Below are 25,242 nucleotides of genomic sequence, written 5' to 3'. Positions count from 1 at the left end.
GATTTTTCCCAGACTTGAAACTCTCATAAAAATCTAATGGAAGAAGAAAGCCCAACCTAGATAACTTCTTTTATGTTGCTGGAAAGAATTGTGGGTTTCAACACTGAACAGTTCTTAAGAACAACAAACATTCCTGAAAGAAAATGTAAACTGTGTTTTTTGTTTTTTTTTTTAACTTTAATACTAGCTTTAGATAGAACCGCTTCACTTACAGGTGGTGGACAAATTCTGATTTAATGCAGAGCTACTTTAGTTTCATTCAACATCAAAGTTAATAGCTTTGTGTATTTTTATAGTTTGTTAATTGATTCACTTATTCATGAAACTAATGTGATATACAGCTACCCTGTGCTAGGCATCACTGTAATAATTGAAGATTCAAAGATAAATTAAAGTCATTGCTCTCACAAAGCTCTGCCTGTCAGTGGAAAATGGGCACGCCAATACTCACATATGGCCTCAGAAGATTAGGTTCTTGGTAGATTCCACAAATGTTTATTGAACATTTACTCTGTTCTAGTTGTAGTAAGCACAGGGGATTCAGTGGCCATGGAAAGGAAGCTCAACCCTATCATACAAATGCTACCCTAACTTCTGGATGATCTCTGAACTACATTACAGGCAGCCTAGCTAAAGCTGAAAAAATTCAGCGGAGATTTCAGTAGGTGCCCATCAGAAGAAAGACAAAATTTGAGAGTTTGAGTTCAACCAAATAAACCACCTGTTAAAAACAAACAAACAGGGGCGCCTGGGTGGCGCAGTCGGTTAAGCGTCCGACTTCAGCCAGGTCACGATCTCGCGGTCCGTGAGTTCGAGCCCCGCATCGGGCTCTGGGCTGATGGCTCAGAGCCTGGAGCCTGTTTCCGATTCTGTGTCTCCCTCTCTCTCTGCCCCTCCCCCGTTCATGCTCTGTCTCTCTCTGTCCCAAAAATAAATAAACGTTGAAAAAAAAATTTTTTTAAATAAAAACAAACAAAAAGATACTCTTCAGAGAGATAAGAATAACCCAGTGTCTCTACAATATATCAATCATAATGTTTAAGACAGGATCCCAAATTGCTAGACATATGGAGAGAAGGAAAATGTAATCCATACTTATGAGAAAAGCCATTTAATGGACAATGACCCTGAGATGACACAGATACTGGATTTAGAAGGCAAGAATTCAGCAGTTTATTCTAGATCTGTCTCCTGAGGCAAGGGAAACCAAAGCAGAAATAAACCATTAGGACTACATCAAAATACAAAGTTTCTGCACAGCAAAAGAAACAGTCAACAAAACTAAAAGACAGTCTCTGAACAGGAGAAGGTACTTGCAAAGGACATATCTGATAAGGGGTTAGTATCCAAAATATACAAAGAACTCATACAAATAGGTGAAGGGGAATGGGAGTACATTTATCGTGATGAGCACTGGCTAATATGTGTTATTGCTGAATAACTATATTGTACGTCTGAAACTAATAGAACACAGTATTAAGTGCACTGGAATTAAGAAAAGAAAAGAGGGGCACCTGGGTGGCGCAGTCAGTTAAGCGTCCGACTTCAGCCAGGTCACGATCTCTCGGTCTGTGAGTTCGAGCCCCGCGTCAGGCTCTGGGCTGATGGCTCAGAGCCTGGAGCCTGTTTCCGATTCTGTGTCTCCCTCTCTCTCTGACCCTCCCCCGTTCATGCTCTGTCTCTCTCTGTCCCAAAAATAAATAAACGTTGAAAAAAAAATTAAAAAAAAAAAAAAAAAAGAAAAGAAAAGAAAAGAAAAGAAAGGAAAGGAAAAGAAAAGAAAAGAAAACCAAGAAGTAAAATAATAAAATAATGTATACAACTCAACACCAAGCCCCCCCCCACCAAATAATCAAATTAAAATTTGGCGGAAGACTTAAACAGACATTTCCCCAAAGAAGACATACAAATGGCCAACAGACACATGAAAAGATGCTCAACATCACTCATCATCAGGGAAATGCAAATCAAAACCACAATGAGATAATCACCTCACTACTGTAAGAATGGCTAAAATAAAACACACACACACACACAAGAAATAACTAGTGTTGGTAAAGACGTGGAGAAAAAGGAACCTTCATGTACAGTTGATAGAAATGTAAATTGGTGCAGGCACTGTGGAAAACAGTGTAGAGGTTCTTCAAAGAATAAAAAATAGAATTACTATAGGATCCCTTAATTCCACTATTGTGTATTTATACAAAGAAGACAAAAACACTAATTCAAAAAGACATATGCAACCCTATATTTACTGCAGTATTATTTACAATAGCAAAGATATGGAAGGAACCTAAGTGTCCCAATAAAGAAGAGGTGGTATGTATGTATGTATATGTACGTATAGATGTAAATACACACACACACACACACACACACACACACACACACACACACTGGAATATTACCCAGCCACCAAAAAGAATGAAACCTTGCCATTTGCAACAATATACATGGACATAGAGATACGATGCTAAGTGAAATGTCAGAGAAAGACAAATACCATATGATTTTACTCCTATGTGGAATTTAAGAATCAAAACAAGCAAAGAAAAAAGACAAACGAAAAACAGACTTCTAACTATAGAGAACTGATGGTTACCAGAGGGAAAGTGGGTGGGTAGAGGGATGGGGAAAATAGTGATGGGAATTAAGAGTACACTTATCATGATGAGCGTGGAGTATTGTATAGAATTGTTGAATCACTGTATTGTATGCCTGAAACTAATAAAACACTGTACGTTAATTATACTGAAAATAGAAGCCAAGACTACAACATTGTTAATGAACTTGAACTTAAATAAAAAATATGCTGAAAATAAAAAAATAAACAAAATAAAATCAACATGAAGAAAAATTTGCTATACATCCAAAAAAGGAGGAGAGGTGAGAAGAAGACTAATATTGTTGCTTGATCTGAGCACTGGTATGTATTGACATTGTTGAATGTAATATTGCTCACCTTAACAAATAAACATTTAAACAAGCAATAAATAAACCAAGAAAAATGAAGTCAATAGTTTAATAATGCTTTAGGATAGGAGAATATTCTCATAATCAATAAATAGAGAAGAAATAGCAAAGAAGCAAAAACTATTAAAACGGAAATTCTAGTATTGATAAATATTATACCCGAAATATTTAGTGGATAGGCATCACACTGATTGAAGATAAAAGAGGAAAGTCAATGAACTTGAAAAGAGACCCAGAGAGAGTACTTAATTGTGAGGGGGAAGAGGGAAGGAGGGGAAGTGAGGGAGAGAAGGAGACAGAGAGAGAGGTGGGAGGGGTGATAGAGAGGCAGAGACTGGGGGGGAAAAATCCCTCATGGGCCTATGGGACAATGCCCAAGGGTCTCAAATATATGTAACTGGAGTCACAGTATGAGGAATAAGAGCACACGGGGCCTTGGTAATGAGGTAGGTCTGTGAGTATGGGTGCAATGGAGATGCCTATATATCATACAGGCACACCCTCTGATGATATTAAGGGGCAAATATATAGTATCATCCCCCAGGGAAAATACCTAAGCCAGGGGTGGTACAGATTCATGGGAACCACACCTCTACTCTTGTTGCTAAATGAAGATCTGCCATATCTATTACCTATAAAACATTTGTCTTATTATTCCTAGCCTCACATTGCTGGTGTTTCTTATTACTGCATTAGGAAATGTATTGTCAAGAGCCACCACCTGTGCTGAAGTTTACTCTCACTCCAACTGCAGGGTCTGTGGAAAGGATGGCTTGCTAGGTCACTAGGGAACCACAGTTCTAAATACTTTCTTTTGTCTTCTAGGTATATTAATCTTGTGGTGCTGTTTATATTGCTGCTGTGGCATATGGATGCAGTATTTATCTATGTTTAAATAAATAAATGCTGACAATTTCCCAAACTTGGTGAAAGAGAGAAATTTACAAATTCAAGAAGTTTTGCAAATCCGGGAGAAGAAGGATAAATCCGAAGAACACCATGTCTGGGCACACCATAATAAAAATCAAAGGTTAAGAGAAAATCAAGAACGTGGTAGAAGAAAAATAATATACTGTACGCATGGGACAAACAATACCAACGATGGTGGACTTCTCCTGAGAAAAAAAGAGTGCCAGAATACAAGATAGTAACATCTTTAAGCACTGAAGAAAAACAAACAAAAAACCTGTCAACCACGATAATTTTTTATTTGAGGGAGACAGAGAGCACAAGTGGGGGGAGAGGGGCAGAGATAGAGAGAGAGAATCCCAACCAGGAGACCTGCTCAATGTGGAGACCGTCACGGGGCTCCATCCCATGACCCGGGGATCATGACTTAAGCCGAAATCAAGAGTTGGAGGCTCAACTGAGTAAGCCACCCAGGTGCCCCAACCAAGAATTCTGTATTGAGCAAAAATATCTTTCAAGATAGAAGGTAAAATAAATCACTAAAAAAGGAAAAAAAAAAACCTATTTTTTTTTCTTTTTTGTCAGTACAACTACAAGAAATGAATAAATGCTGAAGTGGGTTCTCCAGGATAAGGAAAATATTAGATATTTACATTTTCAGACAGAAAAAAAAAACAACGGGGATGGTAAACAGGTAGGTAAATGCAAAAGATAATGGTTGCTTCTCAGAATTTCTTTGAAATACGTATGACTTATTAGGGACTGAATTGTATCCTCCCAAAATTCTGATGTGAAGCCCCAACCTTCCATGTGACAGGAAATAGAGACTTTACGGAGGTAAATAAGGTCATACGAGGTCACACGGGTAGGGCCCTAACATGATAGAACTGCTGTCCTTATAAGAAGAGCAAGGATCACCAAAGCTCTCTCACTACATGCATGCACCTGGAAAAGGCCACGTGAGGACACAGGGAGAGGCTGCTGTCCACAAGCCAAGAAGACAGCTCTCATCAGAAACTTAATTTTCTAGCACTATGGTCAGGGACTTCTATCCACCAAACTGTAAGGAAATAAATGTTTATCGTTTAAGTCACCCAGTCTATGGTATTTTGGTATGGCACCCTGGGCAGACTAATGCGTTATTTAAAGCAAACAACAGGGGTGCCAGAGAGGATCAGTCAGTTAAGAATCATACAGACTCATGATTTCGGCTCAGGTCATGATCTCACAGTTTGTGAGATTGAGCCCTGCATATGACATCAAGCACTGCATCAGGCTCTGCATTGACAACATGGAGCCTGCTTGGGATTCTCTCTCTCCCTCTCTTTCTGTCCCTTCCCCTGCTCACACACACACACACTTCCTCTCTCTTTCAAAATAAATAGATAAACTTAAAAAAATTAAAATAAAGCAAACAACATAGCAGCTACTATATTGTTGGATGTATAACATATGTAGACATCACGCATATTATGACTTATAGCATTTAAGAGTTGGGGGGGTAGCATGTAACTACACAGTTGAATGCTTTTTCTATATTGCATGAAGTTTATAATATACAATCTAAGTAGGCTGAAAAGTTCATGACGTTTATTGTATATAATTCCCAAAGACATCATTTAAAGGAATTCAAACTATCATACCTAAAAAGCAAATAGAAGAATTTAAATGGAATTCAGAAAATTGAAAGATATTTGAATAATCCAAAAGATGGCAGAAAAGGAGAGAGAAAAAACAAAACAAAACAAAACAAAACAAAACAAAACAAAACAAAACAAAACAAAACCAGAATCACAGAAAACAAAGAGCAAAATGGAAGACCTAAATCCAACAACATTCACCTTCACATTGAATTGTAGGTAGTTTCAACATCAGAGTAAACATCAGAGATTACAAGACTGCAGGAAAGCAAGACCCAACTATATACTGTGTATAAAAGATGCACTTTACATAGACTTGGACGGAGAAAATGGTGCTTTGACTGGTGGTGCTGGGAGAGAAGGTTAAAAAAAAAATAGATGGAGAGATGTTATACATTTTGGACTTAGAATCCATAGGACCTTCTGACTGGATGTGGCCAGAGAAGGGAAGGGGGGAGTCAAGAATTCATCCCAATTTTTTTGTTTTGATAAAAATATAAATGAGGTGGTCTTTACTCAAATGAAGACAAATAATTGAGGATCAACACAGAGAATGTATCAGTTACCAGAGTTAGAAAACGGTAATTCTGAAATCCCCACCCCCGCCTCCTTGACATTGACTCTATCTTCTCTCCATTGATAGCAATGCTATCCTTCAGAAACCTTGACCTCTCCCTCTCTGCTGCACCTTTCACATCCAATCCATCAGGAAACCTCACCGTCTCTACCTTCAAAATACATCCCCAAATACGACCACATTTTACCAGCTCCACTGCCATCAACCCCATCTTTCAGCTGGTTTACTGCAAAAGCCTCTTTGGGGTGTCACTGCTTCTGTCTCTCACACCCCCCATCCCACAGTTTATTCCCAACATAGCAGTCAGGCAGCAGTCTGAATGATCCTTCAAAAACTAAGTCATATCTGTCCTGTGCTCATAATTCTCCAGTGGCTTTCCATTTCCCTCAGAGCAAAAGCCAAAATTTTCACAGTGACCAATAATATAGTCCCAAATTACCTCGTAAACTTATTCCCTACAACTCTCATTTTGGGTCATTCTGCTCCATCTTTGTGGCCTCCTTGCTGTTCCTGTAATGTCGCAGGCAGGCAATCCTCCCTCAGGACCTTTGCACTGGTTGTTCCCTTGGCCTGGTACATTCTTCCTTCAGGTTTCCAAATGTCGAATTTCCTTCCCCTCCTTGTTGTTAAGTTTGTATGTCACATCAGTAAGGTTTACCCTGACCACTTTTTTTTTTTTAAATTGCAAACTGCTCACCTGAATCCATAAGCTTACTTCCTCTTTTAACAACTTTAACCATAAAATAAACTCTATGGCTTTCTCATTCTATGTATTGTGTATGATCCGTCTCTTCTTGTTAGAATGTAAGCTTGACAAGGGGCATATTTTTGGAGTGGGGTGCAGAAGAAGCTATTTTCGTCACTATTTCTCACTCAGAACGGTAACATGAACATAGGCACTCAATAAATACTGGCTGTTTAAACAAGCATCACTCTAAAGAGTTTAGACTTTATCCTACAGATAACTGGAGAGGTGTCAAGAGTGAAAGGGTCACATCTATGTGCTTTCAACACATAGTTGAAATTCTGTGGACTAAATGTTGTGTCCCTTCAAAATTCACACGTTGAAATCCTAACGACCAAAGCGATGGTATTGGGAGGTGGGGCCTTTGGGAGGTGATTAAGTATGAAGGTAGAGCCCTAATGAATGGGATTAATGCCTTTGTAAGGGGTTGAGGAGACCAGAGTCCTCCCCTTCCACTTCTTCTTCAACCCAGAAGAGGATCCTCACCAGAACCCAACCAAGGTGCTGCCTTGATCTTGGCCTCCCGGCCTCTACAGCTGTGAGAAATAAAGTGTTGCTGTATATAAGCCACCCAGTCTATAGTACCTTGTTTGAGCGGGACACACTAAGACAAAAGAATCAGAGAGGGAAGGATTAGAAGAAAGAAGGTCATCAGAGAGCTGTGCAGGAATCCAGGTGTGTATACAAAAAATACAGTGAAAGCCTGGGTGGGAGGGAACACAGAAGAGTTTATTTATCCAGGGTAGGTCTTTGTATCCACGAAGTCATTTCAATTAGCCAATGTGAAATGCTGGGGACATACCTAAGTCTATACACAGAATCTGTCAATACTGATACACATAGCATTTTTTCTCTCATGGTCCTACAAAGCCTGTCAACTGTATTTGCTTCAATACACTTGAAAAGAAAGTCCTACTAACTCACAATAATTGCTTCTCAAGGGACTATATAAGACAAGTGTAGGAAAAACTCAAAAATGTAGCTCCACAAAAGTCAGGTCCGGTTCTGGAGAGATCTGGGGCTTCTGGTAGCCCACTTGGGTTTGAATCAAAGCTTCCCCACTTACAACTATTAAGGCTATGATCAAGTTACCTCATTGTTCTGAACCGTAAAACTGACGTAATAACACTGGCCACACAGACAGGCTGGGTTGATCAGAAAGGGCCTGAAGGTGTTTGTCACATAGCAGATACTCCCAGTAGGCTGCAGGGATAGCACAGTCTATGTGCTACACTAACTAATAATTATCAGGTCTCTATCCAGCCTTCCCATTAGATAAGCTACTGGAGGACAGGAATCATGTGACCGTATTCTTGCTTGGCCCAGTGTAATCACTGCAACATAATGGAAGGGGTGAAATCACTATCTCCATCCATGCACCCCATGCACCCACACTGCAAGGTCTTTGTACACCCGCTTATGGAAGACTGACTGACTTCCTGAGGCTAGGGCCAGGCTGACTAGCACTGGGGATAAGGCAGCGGACAGAGAGGCTTCCCAAAGCACAAATGCCAGAATTCTGGGCACACAACGTCTTGCTACATGGTGACCCTGGAGCTTAAGTTCATAAATTTAAATTCTAGGTTCAAACAATTCAAAGGTAACCCTCACCCAAGCCTACCTGTCCCAGAAAGCCAAAGCCACAAATTTGACTTTGCCTCCCTCGCTCTACACCTCCCCCAATGAAAATGACTCCAAGTAAGACAGACAAGAGTGTTTGGAGAGAGGGATGGCCATGGTCCAGCTGGAAACCAGTTTCAGCAACTGGTGACTGCACGGGTTGGTGTTCTATGAAAAAGGTCTGGACAAAAAGCAATATTTTTTGCACAACTATTTTGGAGAGAGTATTGACAAGCACGAGGCAATCCCTGATGGGTGCCCAACTGATGCAACTAAAATCAATCATCCACAGGATGGAGGCATGTGCCCTTCTAAAAGGAAATGAGTATCAGTGGCACAAGTCTGAAATGAGTGGAAAATGAATGCAAGTCTCAGTCGAATGAAACTATAAGAGGTCCAAAGCCAGAAGAAATCCTATTCTATTTTTTTTTCTTCATGCTGAAGTTAACCAGATGGAGTTTGTTTTGTTTTGTTTTGTTTTCCAGTAGCAATCTATTCACATACTTGGAAGGAAGGATTTGCTTTGGGATAGATGATCTTTTCTTTTTCTTTCTTTCTTTTTTTTTAATTATAAAAATGAGACAAAATAGCTTCCCACCCCGCAAATCTAGAGATTAGGTAGTTTTTTGTTTCTTTTTATTTCTTTTCCTTCTCTTTCTCCTCCTTCCCTTTCCTCTTCCTCTCCTTTCTCTCCTCTTCTGCTTCAGGTGGTTATGTTTGTGACTGCATGTTTAGAATGTACTTTGGACAATGCAATAACGGAACAGACGCAGCATGTCAGAGATGTGCATTTGAGACAAAGAACATAAAAAAATGTAACTTCCTCCCTGCAGTGTTCTCTAGGAAACCAATGTGTTGTAAAACCAGAGGTCAGAGTTCACAACAGAATTGAGGAGAATAAGTAAAAGGAAAGGAAGGCAAAGAAGCCACAGAAAAAGGCCACTGATAGTGCACTAGGAATCTCCTGGGGCTGTGCTTGCTACCCAGAGTTTTTCTTCTTCATCGGAAAAATATGGACAACAACTGTAGCTATTTTACAGGCGTTTCGAGAGAATTAAATGAGATGTATATGCAAAGCTCTTGGCACTGAAACTGGGAAATAAGCCTTAAAAATGAATGGCAGGCATTGTGATGATTATAAATATCATGCAAGGAGTTAACAAGATTATATATATAAGTCCTGTCCACAGAAAAAGATACTCAATTAAATGTGATTTTTATTATTACTATCATTATTATTCTTATTTTATCTATTTTATAGGTTGTTTCTGTCTCTTTGCTTGTCTTCTCTGGACTGATGCTTTGGGTGATCTGTTCTGTTCTTGACTCAGATTTTGTCCCATCATGTGAGCATTTAGATTTCCTAAGATTTTGCTGTCTATAACCCATAGGTTAGTCTACGGCCAATAAAACCATAGAAGTAGAATTGCCCAAAGTGTAACTCCGAACACAGCTTGATTGGCTGATGGCACAAAATCAACTAACTACAGAAGGGCCAACAATTTCCATGACTCCCATCGAAAGTCATAGTAGACTATTATGAAGATTTTATTAATGGCGAAAAAGAGGTCACATTTTTTATTTAAATTCAGGGCTCGTGAAACAAGCGGAACCAATTCTTATCCACAAAGATATGTCATAATGTTTGGGAAAAGATGGCTTATATCCATAGCAACAGAGCAAACTTTGAGCCAAATACTGGGAAGAGTGTTTCCAGACTGACACAGATGTTCAATTTGCATATTAAGTCTCTGAAAACCTGTTGATAGACAGCTGCACGAACAATGCATCCTGCACAAAGAGTTGGTTTACTGGATCATGATCCTTGTTAAAAAAAAAAAAACACAAAGTCTCTGGATTGTGTGATCCAGGAGTTCTGGGTCTGCGAAGGGTGATTATACTATGACGCAGGGTTGAAAAGGGCTATATTTCAGTAATGGATTTTCAATGTGTCACAGAGAAGAACGGATATCTAGGTTGACAGTTGTGTAAACACATGACACTAGTTAAAATAGGAGAATGGAAAGCCTGAGTCCCATGGCACCTTCAGACAGCGGTGTCATCTCAACTTCTCTAGCATGGGGTTATTAAGACCAATCAGATGTTATGTCTGATTGGGTAGGGAAGTCACTAAGCTTCCCTACTAGACAGTGAGCTCCTCAAAAGCAGGGCCTGATGAAGACCTAATCCATTTAATTCCTCCAGAACGTGTGCTTTGAATCTAGCCATTCATCTATGCTTCCATGGACGGTGAAAGAGAACCTGAGGCAGCTAAGTATAAAATAGCAGTATACTAAGAAATGGAAACTAATGGTGACTTGCATCCATAGCCAGCTTTGGATCAGACTACTATAACTCTGCTGAACATTTGGAGAGTCGGTATCGGAATCAGGCCATAAACAGATGATTTCAGTGTAACACAGTAAATGTGAGGTTGGCTGAGCCTAGGTCTCATTCTCCCTTGCCTTCCACATGTAATCTCCCTGAGGGCCCACTGACCTCTCCTGACCTGAGTTCTCAGTCATCATTGCCACTGTCCTCATTCAAGCCCGCAAGGCTTTCTGTCTGTGGACTAACCTACTAAAATCATCTCCCCACCTTCAGCCACGTGTCCTCAGGCCTTCTTCCTCACGGCTGCTAGCTGGAGTCTGGACAACTGAGATCTGAACATATGCGTCCGCTCTGCCAACCGTTTGCTGGTTCCCCTTGGTCCACCAGACAAGTATCAGCTCCCGAGCATGTTCTACAGGGACTTCTTATGATGTGGCCCCTGCCCAGCTCTCTAACTTTTATCCTAAGTCATTCTTCTAAGAACAGTTTATGTCACAATTTAAACGCTGGACTATGTGCTATTACCTCGAGTAGGCCTTGTTATTTTTAACTCCCATATCTTTGGTCCTATGCCAGTTCTGCCTAAAAGAGTAGCCCTACCCTTCTTTGCCTGGTTTGTCCCTATTTACCTTTTAAGACTCAGCACAAATGCTTTCTCCCCCTCAAAGAGTTAGCTCTTTAACCTAGCTTTAGGTCAACTCTGCTTTGCACTTCTGGTATAGTATTCATGTCACTTTTATGCATCTTCTATCTTCCCTATTAGACAACCCCACAAATTCATCAAATTTATGAAGCACCTTCTATGAAGGAGGCACTGAGCTTGATGCAAAGACAAGTATGATATGGCCTTTGCCTTTAAGGAGCTCATAGATTTCTGGAAATGACAGATTAGGAAACCAATAATAATAGAATACTATAAGTAGAGTCATGTCTTAAAGGACAACTAAAATTATCCAGGTGGTAAAGAACTCTCTGAGCAGAGAAAGAAACACATCCAGAGGCACAGAGGAGTAGAATAACATAAGCCATGGGGAAGTTGTGGGTAAGGCAATCTAGCCTTAGCGACAAGTACATGTGTGGGACTGGAAGGGCTGGACCATGAAAGATGCGATGTGCCCAGAAAACTATCTGAATGAGGTCCCCAAGGCTATGGAGAACCCTGAAGGATTCTGGCTGGAGAGCAACATGGTCCTTTTTACAGAGTAGAGTATCACTCTCATGGACGTGAGAAAAAAAAAATGGATTTTTGCATGAAAGGTAGGTGTCAAGATGCGTTAGTCACCAGTGCCTGGACCAACATTTATTCCTTTGGCAAATGCATGCTGCATATGCACCATATGTTAGGCTGTGCTCTAAAAGAAAGCTAATTCTTCTGATTTAGGAGCCTGCAAATTTTATATATGGGGTAAATGGGGAGGGTGACAAAATGGACTAATCAAGGCTATGAAAACATTTAAGCCCGTATTGAGAAAGTTTCAACTTACCAATTTTCCAGTAACGCTCTGACCACCTTCATTCAGCCAGAACCCAGGGACCATGGCTGAGAAATAAGGGCCCCAGACACCTGGTACAAAAATTGGGTCTTTGCTGATCTGAAAAGAAAGAGGCAAAGTATGTGAAAATAATTGACGCTCAGGGCTAGAAGAAGCCTTATCCTCCTCCCATCTGATGTTTCTGTGACCATGTGATTCAACTTCTTATTAAATACCTTCTTTGGTAAGAAAGTCATTCCTTCCAAAGGAAGGGCATGGCTTCATCTTTGGATGAAGGTCTTCCTGTTACATTCATTTAAGATGTCGGAGTAGCAAAAGATCATTTTGGAAAGAAACTGGTAGGACATTTCCTTGCTGGCTCCCTCTCTGTGGTAGACTGATTGCAAAAATGTCCCCCATTCTCTACCCCTCCCTGTGTCCATTTCCTCTGCAATGTGACTTTACAACTTCTCTCACTGACAGGTGGAGTCCCCACCCATGGAATCTAGGTCAGCCTGGTGACTTGTCCTGGCCAACACAATGAGACGGAAGTCGTACCACCAGTCTTCTAGGCTTAGGTCTCAAGAGGACTGTGTGCTTCTACTCTCCCTCTTGGTTCTCAACCTCTGCAAAGAGAAGAGCCCAGACTAACCTGCTGGATGGAAGGACATGCAACAGAACTGAGGCAACCCAAATGTAGCAGGTGTATCTCAGATATAAGAGACAGCCCAAACAAGATCAGTAGATCACCCTAGTCAACCAGCACTAACAAGCCCAGATCACCACAATCACCCAGCTAACTGACAGACTTGTGAACAAAAACACATGTCTTGTATATCACTAACATTTTGTGTTTGACACCTAGCATTTCTGTGGTAATAGTAAGTGACACATTTCCTTCCTTCTCCAACTACTTACTAGGCAACTAATAGCATGCCATCTCCCCCTCTTGGGTGCTGGGGACAAAGAGATGAATCACACAGAGTTCTTATCTTCAGGAATCTACCAATCTAGAGGGGAGTTCCACAGGTAAATAGACAAATAGGATGCAGTGTGGTCCACGGGATGGTAAAGACAATACATAGAATGTTATGGAGGGACAGAGCAGGCCAGGAGTGAATGGTCTTAGGGAATAGGACATAGCTCAGACGGGCAGGACTGAGGCAGTCATTCTAGGTCAAGGGAAGGGCTTGAACAAAGCCATGTAGGTGAGGGAGAGGTGTTCTTAGGACTCAAGACACTGCAACAGTGTGTTTGTAGCAGACCACAGAAGTCCTTTCAGGTATTAGGAGAATACATCAAGACATGAACCTGGACGGACGAGGACGGACCACATGTTCACTCATTTGGAATGGTGCATGTTTCTCATCCATCTAGCAGGGATGAGTGTTGAAGTCATATTTCTGGTTGTGGATAAGTGTAGGGGAGGGTGGGGAGGGAAAGGGAGGGAGGCATGTCAGATCTACTCCCACATGTCTTCTGGATAGGCAGCAAATCCATTCATTCATTTATCCTACAAATATTTATTCAGCCCTTATTATGTGCTTGGTACTATGTCTCATCCTGGGGATATAGAAATGAACTGAATATTCATGATTTCTGCCCTCATGAAATTTTTAGTCCAGCATTTTAGCACACGGACAAACATTATTTAATTGTCTTGACCCCAACCGTTCCAGTTGCCTTTTCACTAAACTAGTGAGTCCTCAAATCAGGATTTCCAAAGCTCCAACAGGAAGGAGGTGAGGCAAGGTAAGGGAACTACAAAACACTGTCAACTCTAAATTGTGTGAAATCAAGATAATTTATAAAAAGGGACATTTAACACCTAAAAAAGAAAGAATAATGTCAGGGGAAAAAGACAGACTTTTGCAAGAAAAGTCAGTTTGGCTTACATTGACATACTTCTTTCCTTACTGTTATAACAGATGTTTCCTGAACTCCCACTGTGATCCAAGTCTGTGCCAGGCACTGGCAATGAATGTTAAACAAAACAGCACAGCCCCTGCCCTCAGACAGATTACAGCGACCAATCATTCAAGTTTGGCCAGGAATCTCTTGGTTTAGTACTGAAGGCCTTGCGTCCTAGAAAACCCTTCCGACCTAGGCAAAAGAGATAAATCATTGGGCAGCCTCAGAAAGATATTAATCAGACCATCACACGATGTGTAATTATAAAGCGTGATATGTAAATGAATGAAAATCAAAAGGTCTGATAAGAGCAAATAAGTGAGGTACCTAATCCAGTCTATGGGTCAGGGAAGGCTTTCTTAGGAGGTAACATCAGAATTACGAAGTAAAACATATATAGAAGTTATTTAGTAGGTGTGAAGGTATGTGTGTGAGTAGGAGTGTGCGTATATGAGCTTTTGTGTATGTGTGTACGATACAGAGAGTGTTCCAGCCAGAAGGAGCACACACTACACGATCTTCATTTTTGTCACTTGCCCGTGAACATTTACCACCTGCCGGGCCTAGAAACTACTCCCTAAACTGCATCCCAGAGTGGCTTTGGGGTGAATAAGATAGCTCACGTTCACAACCATTAAGAACCCTGTGTTTGACAGGTAGATGGATAACCACCAAAGTCAAATCATCTCTTTTCCTGCCCGGCACCCCTTCCCTTCCAGGACTCTTAGCCCCATTTGATAGATAAGTCTCAGAGAGGCTGCATAAGATATCCACAGTCACTCAGTTAGTAACTGCCCAAGGTGGGATTTGAACCCAGGCAGATGCCGGCCTCAAACCAGATGGCAGGCTTTATTTGTAACTTATAGTACATACTCTGCTTTGGAAGGTTACACATCACACCCCACCTCCACCCTGTCTCAAAATTTAAACCTGCTCCTGAGTCAGCCATAGCAGAGCTCCATTGGAAGAGTGTGGTTCTGTGGTTCCGAAATGTCAGGTGAAGGCTTTGCCTGGCTCTGCCCACGTATAAAGCTTTGAGCTGACTCCTGCTCACGCTCACTCGTTTGAAATGGCAAATGCTTCTCATCAGACATCTGAGTGAAGCGAGGAAACCAAGACAGAAATATGTTCCCCAGAGCATTTCCAATCACTTCCAAGCCCTGTGCTCTTGGAGAAAACAAGTAATAGTTTGTTTTGAGAGAGAGAGAGAACGCGCATTTGTATATGTCTGTGTGCTTTAATCCTTTGCAATGAACCTAAATATTTAAAAATATTTTTGTGAAAGCTCTTAACCCATGCTGTGGGCTATCCTGGAGGCTGCTCTGTTACCCAAAGGAGGGAGTTCATTTTACTCCACTGGTAACAACTGTCTGTGCAGGACGCTGACTTCCTAGTAATCGTGGTGTTGTTGGCAACAACAACAGCTAAGATGGACTGGCTACTTACCAAAGGCCTTACTCCAAGCATATTATAGGAATTAAATCACTTAACCCTCATGAAAACCCTAAGGGAAGATTCCATCATTATTCCTATTGTCTAGATGTGTAAACTAAGGCTGAGAGAGTTCAACTGCGTGTCCAAGGTTATAAAAACTGCCAAGCAGTCAGGCACCACACTCTACAGGTTCCATAGTTGTCTCTGCCAAAGTGTTGTCTTAGTTTTAGGCTACCTTTGCTTCTTGGAATCCTTCTTTGCCTCTCGAAGGCAGAGAGCAAGGGCCATCACAGTCAATACAGACTCATTCAAATGGAACAAACCTTTTGGTTTTGCTGACAAATAAGTTAGGGAATCTGCATTTCCAAAAGCTTTTGATAAATTTTCTCCAATACACTTGTGAAGAGGAGAACACGTGGGTTGAGTCAAATACCTATCTTTATTCTATTCCCAACTGCCATATTCCAGCCAGGTGATCTTACACAAGGACATAAATGGGCCTCAGCCTCAATTCAAAAATGGAAGGATCAGGGCACCTCGGTGGCTCAGTCGACTAGGCTTCTGACTCTTGATTTCGGCTCAGATCTTGTGGTTTGGGAGTCTAAGCCCCGTGCTGTCAGCACAGAGCCTGCTTAAGATTCTCCCCCTCTCTCTGCCTCTTTCTTTCTCCCTCTCAAAAATAAACATTTAACAAAATGGGAGGATTAAGGGGCACCTGGCTGGTTCAGTCAGTGGAGCGTGTTACTCTTGATCTCAGGGTCGTGAGTTTGGGCCCCATGTTGGATAACAGAGATTACTTAAAAGAAAAGAGGAAAAGAAAATATATGGTTATACAAAAATGGGAGTATCGATGTGAATGTTGAAAGACTTCTGTGAAGATGAAATAAGTTATCACCTACTAAGACCTTATTATATGTTAAATACCAAATAGACATTAGTTCTCCTTGAAACGAAGTTTGTATGAGAGAACAGTCAGGTGACAGAGTTGAATGACCACAGCCAAAAGTAATTATGATCATGTAAGAAGGTCTCTAGATTTGTCCATGGCCTGATTTAGCCAATATTGTTAACACTGAAGTAGAAAGTGATACAGAAGTAAAGCTTATCATGTTTTCAGATGGTGTTAACTTGGGAGGATTGCTTAGAATGGGGCATGTCCAAATCAAGATTCAAGATTACTTCAAAGAGCTAGAACATTAAGCAAAATACAAGAAACTAGTTAACATTTATTTAATTGTATAAATATTTGCACTTAGAAGGTACTGGAAATATTCTCATTCTTTTTAATGGGTGGTGGTATATGAGTATTCCATGTGGTATTGTTTAAACAGTACACAGACCCTTGCTCTATTCTTAAATTGTGTGTGCTATCAATAAAGTTAAAGAAGCCCACAATGAGACAAAACATTTGGTTGCACACCATACGCCAGGCACTGAGATCAGCATCGAGGCTATTAAAGTAACAAAGTAAAATGGTAATAACACGAATAATTAATAATAAGGCGTGGCTCCTTTCCTCAAAGAGCTCCTAGTCTGACCAGGCAGACAAGAGGCAGAAATTCAGAAATTACAACAAATCATGCTAAGCCCCACAGTAAGAGAGGGAAGGAGGGGTAGGAACCCAAGCTGTAGTCTTTCCATAGGTGATCACACAGAACGAGGCCTTGAAGGAGGAGTAAGTGTTTCCCTAAGTAAAGAAGGAGGGCATGCCAGGTAGAAAGGACTGTGTGGGCTAGGGGCACACTCATGAAGCTGCACAAGCATTCTGGTTTTCATGAGGGCTTAACGTTCTGAATTTTACTTGAAATAAAAGGTCATAAAGTTTGAAGGACAGGTGTATTTCTGCATTTATATGTCCTAATGCTTGTGAAAAATTCAATTTTGAAAAAGCTGTGGCTTTTTAAAAGGAAAAAAGCCTCAAACAACCCTCTAAGTCAAGCAACGAGAGTAAGAAATAACGCAGAAATAAGGATAATAATAAGAAATACTAAAATGGCAATCGCTAACAGTTACTGTGGGCTTCAGAAGATGCCAAATACTCTTTTAGGCTCTTTACAGAGGTTCTATCGCATAATACTTGTGACATCCCAATGAGATAGGTCCTATTATACTTACCCCACAAACGAGGAAATCTAAGTTGAAGGAAATCAGATAGATAGTATATAAAAGGGTACCTTTGGATCCAAACAAGATCCAAGCTATGGACTACCAACTTCTTTTCCTCTGCCGACTTTATTTTCCTCGTCTATAAGGTAGTTAGATTGGACTAGAATATTTAATATCTCCTTTGTCTTTGAGATTATCTAAGATTCCAAGAAGCGGAGTCATTCTTCTCCAGCCGGCCAATCAGAATTCTCCAGCAAGCTCTTTCAACACAGACTCTGCTCTGTGGCTCAGAAGATCAAACTGGGTGGTCTCGAGGGGCTTCTCTTAACTACCGACTTTGCTTTGCCACCTCTGTGACCCGTGGCCAGGATTATAAGGGGCATTTGTTGACTGTCAACTTCATGGGTTGTATATAATGGCTACCATCTATAATTATAATCTCTTATATTTGCTGAGCACATATTCAGCAAGTATTTATTGGATACACACTGAATTCAAACTATTGTTTCCAACACGAATAGATACGGAAAGATGGGCATCAGAGCCTCTTGAGGTTTGCAATCTAGGAGGAGCCAGAGCACAGGATGGGCTGGGTGTCAGTCAGGTATCAAGTGATTTGTAAGTTTCTATTTGTATTCAGTCTTGCAATGACCCTGATAGTATACGGAGTCAAATACGCACAGCCCATTTTATAGCTGAAGACAAAGGCATGCAGAGGGTAGGCAAACTACCCAGGATCACAAGGATCTGAAATGGTGCAGCAGGGATTAGAAGCCTCTCTCCATTTGTTCCTGCCTCTTTTCATGTCTGTGCCCAAGCTGGCTCCGTTAGTGGATGCCACTGGCTGAGTTTCATCTAAGGCCGCGCTGCTGTCAGCTGAGTTTCCCTTCGGTGCTAAAGCCCGAGCGCCTGCTCACACCTCTTTCTGGGAGAGATGACTGGGCTCAGAGCAGGGAGCTACTGCAGCAATTTCCGTTCGGCCTTGCCCCCACCCCATCATCCCCGAGGTTGGCCTAAACCTCTGGCAGGGGCAGCAGGCAGGCTCCAGGCGCCAGTGGTCCTGAGAGGGAACAGGAGGTTTTGTTTTGAGTGCCTCCAGCCAGGTTGGGAATTTTAGAGGGTAGCCGCAGGCATGTGTGGGACTGAGTATTTCCGTGGTGGCTCATCTCTCCCTCCAAATGGACTGTGCTATCGTCTTACTAGAAAAAAAAAATTATACACATTCCAGCCAACTCCCAGCTCACTACACAGTGCAAAAAAGAGCAGAGAGAATTTGGTTTTTGAATAGGGCTCTTAGCATTGACCTCTATTTTTGCACTTCTCAGATGGAACTGTAGTGAGTTACTTGCTTCTCCTATGAAATAGTGAGGAACCACATCTGCTCTCAAAAGGCAGTGAACACGGTTTAGTAACGTCAGCAGAGACCTTGGAGTCAGACAAACCTCAGTTTCAATTGTGGTTGGGTTGTTTATTAGCCATGTTCCTTTAAATCTCTCTGGGACTCAGTTTCCTCATCTATAAATGGGGATAATCTCACCTCCCACAGAGTTTTGTGTGAGTCCTAAGTGGTATAATGTGTTTAAAAATCTTAGGACGTGATATCCCCTCAAGAAATGTGAAATAACAGATGGTTTAATTCCACTCCTTTTTGGGACAGTGGGAAGATCTGGAATACAAAGTCCTGGGTTGGAGTCTAGGCTTTGCCCCTTCTTAGTGCTGTCCCTTTGGAAGGTTCTCCTTGCTCTTCCTTCCTGGATTTACTCCTCTTTACTTGTCTCACTCGGCACATCTCACGGGGGCAGCCCATCCATTCCCACACGTGCACTGACAACTTTTGTGCTGTTGAGTCCCAAATTTTCGTCCCAAACTCAGGCCCTATTATAAACATCCTTTAGAAGTTCCCCGTGACATAGGAGAGCTTTCTGACCTGGCTTTTATCTACAAGTCTGGTCTAATCACACATGGTACATTTCCTCATCCTTTGCCCCATTATTTTTACTCCAACGAGCCCATCACAGCCCAGAAATCCCCACGTACACCACCTTCTTTCTCATCTGTATGTCTTCATAATTTCTCTTCTCTCTAAAAGGCATTTCTTCTGACTTCCCCCTAACCCTTCCATGTCCTTTTATAGAACTTAGCTCAATATCATCTGCTCTGGGAAGCTTCTCTAAACTCTGACTGGGTTATTAGCTGCTTCTTCCGGCATCTTCCTTAACCTTCTGTCCTTCTATACTGTAGATTATTTTGACATATATGTCTAAGTGTGTATACCTACATCCGTAAGTCATATGTAATTGGATTACATAATTAAGTAATGCATACTTAATATGCTATGTGCATATAATATGCTTTGTAAACCAAACCATACAAATGCAGCACATGGCTAAAGTTATTAACAATGTCGCAGATATTCACAGCTGTAATTCACCTGTAAGCGGCACAAAGTTAACAAAGCTTCAGGCTTGCCAAATCTCCCTTTGCTATATTTGGAGGTTTCTGAAAGGTTAAGAGTCCTCCAGTATAGAGCATGCCCTTCCTAGAAATCCAATCCCTTTATTTCAGTTTGAGCAAAACAAGAACACATGAAACCTGTCTACAGATACCTCCTGGGGCTTAGCAGTTGAGCAGGCGGGGAGGGCACTGAATGGGTTTGTCACCCAACCAAACAGTCCCCAAATCTGGGATGGAGGGAGGCAGCCAAATGTTGTTTGCAATGTCCTGAGTTATTTGCAAAGTATTTTGGACTCCTTAAACCCTGAATTCCTTATTCTTCATCATTCTGAAACCCATATGTGATCACAAGAGAAATTTAATCCATATGTTTCTCATTCACATACACTTAAAACACACCCAAAGTTGCTTTGCAAGAGACTGAATGACCAAGAAAACTTTTGAGGCAGTCCTAAAATTTCCCCCAATTTTCTCTCCCTTGCAGACAAGAAGCCACACTTGGCCTCCTCTCTACAGATGCTTGACTGGCTCCAGTGAGGTCAGACCGGCTCTCAGCTTTGAAAGTTCCAAGAGCTGTATGACCCCAAAGATATAAAATCATAGTTTGCGTCTTTTCACAGCCTAAACAATCCGCAGTGGGTAAACAGTTATCGGTCTCTTCTGTGGATCCTGTGAGTAAGGGAGGAGGGGCTAGTGATGTGAGTGGGGGAAGGGGAGGCAGCTAATGAGAGGAGAGAGGGCGCCCTTTCTGCGTGGTGGTCACCAGATGTTCCAAGGTCACATGGTGAGCTGGACCCTCCGAGTCAGAACCCTATCTTCTACTTCTGTCACATCCCCAGGAGTGAGCAGAGGACTAACTGAGTGCTTCTCCAATACGACCCAGCCGATGCCTCCCTTTGATTCTAAACTAGCTGTTTAGGAAAAGCAGCTCTCCCTTACAGAGTTCAGTAAAAAAAAAATTGCCTCAGGCAGCCTTACAGCCAAGGCCGGTCAGCAGGTGCACACGAGCATGACACAGCCTTTTCTCTGTAACAAGCACACGGCACCCCAACGCACAGAGTCTCGGTCAGGTACCCTCTGACTTCCGACTGCTAAGTTGTGGGCACTTTCTCTTCCTGCCCCACTCCTGCTCAGCTTCTGAGCTGCCCTTGTTACGACTTTTGCTTTGATACCAGTGTCTAGTCTCACATGTTGTCTCATAAGTCTGACCCCGGGTGTAGAGATTGTCTGGTGTGGCTCTGAATGTTTGGTCCTAACTTGCTGTATGACTTTGGTCCTTGGGGTGTTCCTCTGGAAAGTGGGGCAAACAGGACCTCTTTTATAGACCCGTAAAGACTAAATGTGGCACAATCTATTATAGGCCTTGGTACAGTGCCTGGTACATTCAGTGACCCAGGGAAACGGAGCCTGTATTAATATCATCACCTCCACACTGGCCAAGGTGTATTTCTTATTTATGGAGTGGATTACATGCAGGCATTTAACTTTAAAAAGCAAGATCTGACACCATCTTGACTGGAAATCTAAAGTAGGGTACAGGGTTTGCACGGGCTGTAGAGAAGGAGCAAGATAGGAATCAACACAATCACTCAGGTGCATTAACTTCTACTGGCAAGATCTGTCATTGGGCGTAAGCACAACTGAGAGGTACCTGTTAACAGGGTAAGGTGTAAAGGCAAAGAGAATCCTGGCTGAATTATAGCAGGGCCTCTTTTGAAAAAAGTCATCATTTCTGGGCAGATGCATCAATCATTGCCTTTTGGAAGCACTCCCCGAAAGAACCCACTCCTGCTTCTCAGGTTCAGCTCAGGAAATTTGGGACCTGGGACGTGTCCACACAAGTCTGGACATGAAGAATCCCAATCTTCAGAACTGTCTCTCCGCTTTTGGCCTAAGAGAAGATGAGAAGGCTAAAGTGGCCGGGCAAAGAGAACTAAAGACTCTGGGACACTTGGGTGGTTCCGTGACTGAGGGACCGCCCACGTGTCATAAACTGACAAATGTTTATCGAGTGTTAGGGTGAAGGAGTTCATCCCTTACATCTGCTCTGTAATGAAGGAGACTGCGAGAGCATTAAAAAGTCGTGATGGTCAGATAGCAGGAGGTCAGGAGAAAGATGGAGAGACAGGGTAGGAACCCCACGTTGTTTGGCCACCGAATATGTTACCAGAGGCAGCACACAAGCGACACAGGTACCAGCACGTCCATGTCAGACAGCGATAAGGGCCCATCTTCCTGCCGTGTCTGGGCCATGCCTCTGAATCCTACACAGGCCAGCACACCAGGGAGTCACCGCCATCAGCTGGAGAGATGTCTATGCGAAGCTTCTGTCGTCCCCACATGGGGCAGTTTTACATCCACTCCCCCACCTGCGATGCTGGGCAAGGCTGTGTCACCTGGTTTCGATGGTCAAGGGAAATGAGCTTCAAGGATGTTAATTCAAGTTTCCAGGCTCACAAAGAGGGGCAGAACCAGCTTTTAGACTCAAATCTGACTCAAGAGTCCACAAGCTTCTTGAGACACCTTTTTATAGAAAAAAGGCTGCACACAGGAGAGACAAGGACCCGGAAGGCAGACAGAGTCAGCCCAGCTCTCTTTGTGCCCTGAATGGAGTATGTCCCTTGGAAAGCCAGTAGACAAGATGGGATTTTCCTTTGTCAAAGGGGGGGGGGGGGGAGGAGAGAGAGAGAGAGAGAGAGAGAGACAGAGAGAGAGAGACAGAGAGACAGAGAGAGAGAGAGAGAAATCATATATTCCCGTGCTATCTTTTCCCTTTTCTCCATATTCAACAGCAGTTTTTTGAGAATGCTAAGTGACTCTCAGATTTAAAAAAAAGGGGGGGGGACTTAAAAATTGCTTCCCTATTTGAGTGAGTTTTTTTGGAAGAGAAATAGTCCACAGAGGTAAGGAGACGAGAGGAAGAAAGGGCACTCAGAGGGAAAGCTGATCTGGAGGGTTTGCCCTCTGCCTGTACTCTATAAAAGACCATGCTAATAAGTAAGATATGTAAACACTGTAGGACAATCAGAAACAAATGAAATGAGGGCTTGAGAGTAACAGTGTTCAGCTGTGGCCAAAGGCCAGGAGGCAGCTTTTGTTATGAATAGATCATCTGCATGTGAAACAGACCTGATTTTAACCCTTGGCGGAGGCTATCCAGTGTAGAAGAATGTATAGGGCCCATCTGGATTTCCTTAGACGAAAGAAAAACAGGGGATAACAGGGAAGAGAGGGGGAGAAACAGCTATCTGTGAAATAATATGACATGATGTAGGGCAGAGTTACAGTTCTGTGAGAGTGGTTTAAATAGTTTCTGTGTTATTAATCGGTAACAATTGGGCTCGCAAAGTAACAAATGAATGACAGTTACAATGGCTTTTTTTAAAGAAGTTATTACAGGTGAATGGAGGCAGGCAAGGGAGGGAAGGCCACTAACATTTGCCAAGCACCTACTAGGTGCTGATTGTTTGATACACATTCTCCTGCATAATCTTCATGATAATCCTGCCACTTCCTTCAGGTTACAGATGAAGATACTCTGACTCACAAAAGTCCCGAGCCTTGTTTACAGTCATATAGATGCTCCAGGTGGCGGAATGGGGATTTGATTTGATCTGGTTCGGTCTGGTTGGGAAGAAGGCTATGCTCTTCTCCTTATACCAGGCTGCCTCCTGGCTACCGGAAGAACAACAGAAGTCCAAAGAATGTAAGGGGCCAGTGGAACCAGCCCTTGCCCTTTCCCTTCCCGGACATTTGAGCTCTTGCTGTGGGTTTACAGGGAAGGGTCAGGCCAGTGCCTAAGAATGCTCTCAAGGAGCAAACCAAAGCCGGCTTCTGGAGATCAGTGTGCTTCCCTATGGTCCTGCCTTCCTTCCTCCCTTCTCCCCACTCATCATGCAGCAATCAGAGACAACATTAAACGAAACTGGTCACCAACGCCAGCCTGGCTTCCAGGATGTGTGAATTCCGGCAGAACTCTCTGTGTGATGGTGTAGACTGTGATACCCTGTGTGTGTGGTGTAGACTTATTCGCCATTGGCCTAGCAATTTGAGAATTTGGCTCTCACCTGAGGGACAGATGTCAGAGTGAGGAGTAAGAGCTATTTTTCCGCTTCACTGGCCTGCGCTCTCAAGGTGGTGACTGAGCACTCAGCCATGGTAGGAGGGAATGTCCCTGTGCAGCTGCCTCTGGGTGGGTACAGAGAAGGGTGCGGGGGTTAGAGAGGCCGGGGGGCCAGGGAGACTACTTCCTCCAGGATGACTGGTGCTGTGCAGTGGGGCGTTTTGGTTTAGCCAGGTCAGGAATCACAACTCCATCATCAAGCTATGAGACCCTGGCAAATGCCGGTTTCCTCCAGCGTAAAAGACACACAAGAATATTCATCTTCCAGGATGTTCAGAAAGATTAGAAGCAATGCAAAGAAAGCCCTGACGTGCTGCCTGCACACAGTAAATAATCAACAATTAAGAGCTGCACTCTCGTTTTCTTAAAGCCAGGAAATGTTTCCTCTGTATTTTTCTGAGTTCAGAGTACAGACCGGTCTGCTTAATCCTGGTAAGGTACAAACAACAGCAGTGCCAGCAGAGGGTGGGAATAGCTGGAGATACAGTGAGTTTTAAGTGGAAGAAATCTGGGTCTCATTTTTTATGCCAGACCAGGAGGACTGTTTGGATCTCAATGTGGGTTCCTAGTGGGTTCATGGTAAAAAAGTCATCTAATGTTTAGACTTGAGGCATTTCTGTTAATCGAGGCTCTGCACTCACCTGTCAAGAGTTTATAGGCTAGCTGCCTTGTAGGGTTGTGGGGCTATTAACCGACATCATGCATGCAAGCACCTGGTGTGGTTTCCCACACACAGTAGGTGCCTAACATGGGTAATGAGAGGGGGACCCAGGAAGCATCTGGGGACTGGTGGGCATCAAGATTCTGGAAAAGAGACACTTCACACATTTCTTCAACAAACATTTAACTGAGCACCTACTATGGGGTCAGGTTCTAGGGAAACGGATGAAAAAGATACTGTCATTGTCCTAGGTTTTCAATGTAGTTAGGATGTATGACAGCTAATC

At 42.5% G+C, this 25,242-nt stretch overlaps 1 protein-coding gene across 4 annotated transcripts in view; it reads right to left on the bottom strand.

Moving 5' to 3' along the window:
• Positions 1 to 25,242, bottom strand: part of FGGY (FGGY carbohydrate kinase domain containing) — a 421,185-nt gene that overhangs the window by 129,740 nt on the left and 266,203 nt on the right. For all 4 annotated transcript variants that reach the window (XM_043575117.1, XM_043575119.1, XM_043575120.1 and 1 more), the window contains one exon: positions 12,280 to 12,387. In XM_043575117.1, the coding sequence (XP_043431052.1) occupies positions 12,280 to 12,387 (108 nt within the window). The remainder of the gene's footprint in view (positions 1 to 12,279; positions 12,388 to 25,242) is intronic.

The sequence above is a fragment of the Prionailurus bengalensis genome, chromosome C1 (genome assembly GCF_016509475.1).
Source record: "Prionailurus bengalensis isolate Pbe53 chromosome C1, Fcat_Pben_1.1_paternal_pri, whole genome shotgun sequence".
Taxonomy (NCBI): domain Eukaryota; kingdom Metazoa; phylum Chordata; class Mammalia; order Carnivora; family Felidae; genus Prionailurus; species Prionailurus bengalensis.
The sequence above is the reverse complement of the archived record's forward strand: the minus strand, read 5'-3'. Positions and strand labels throughout refer to the sequence as shown.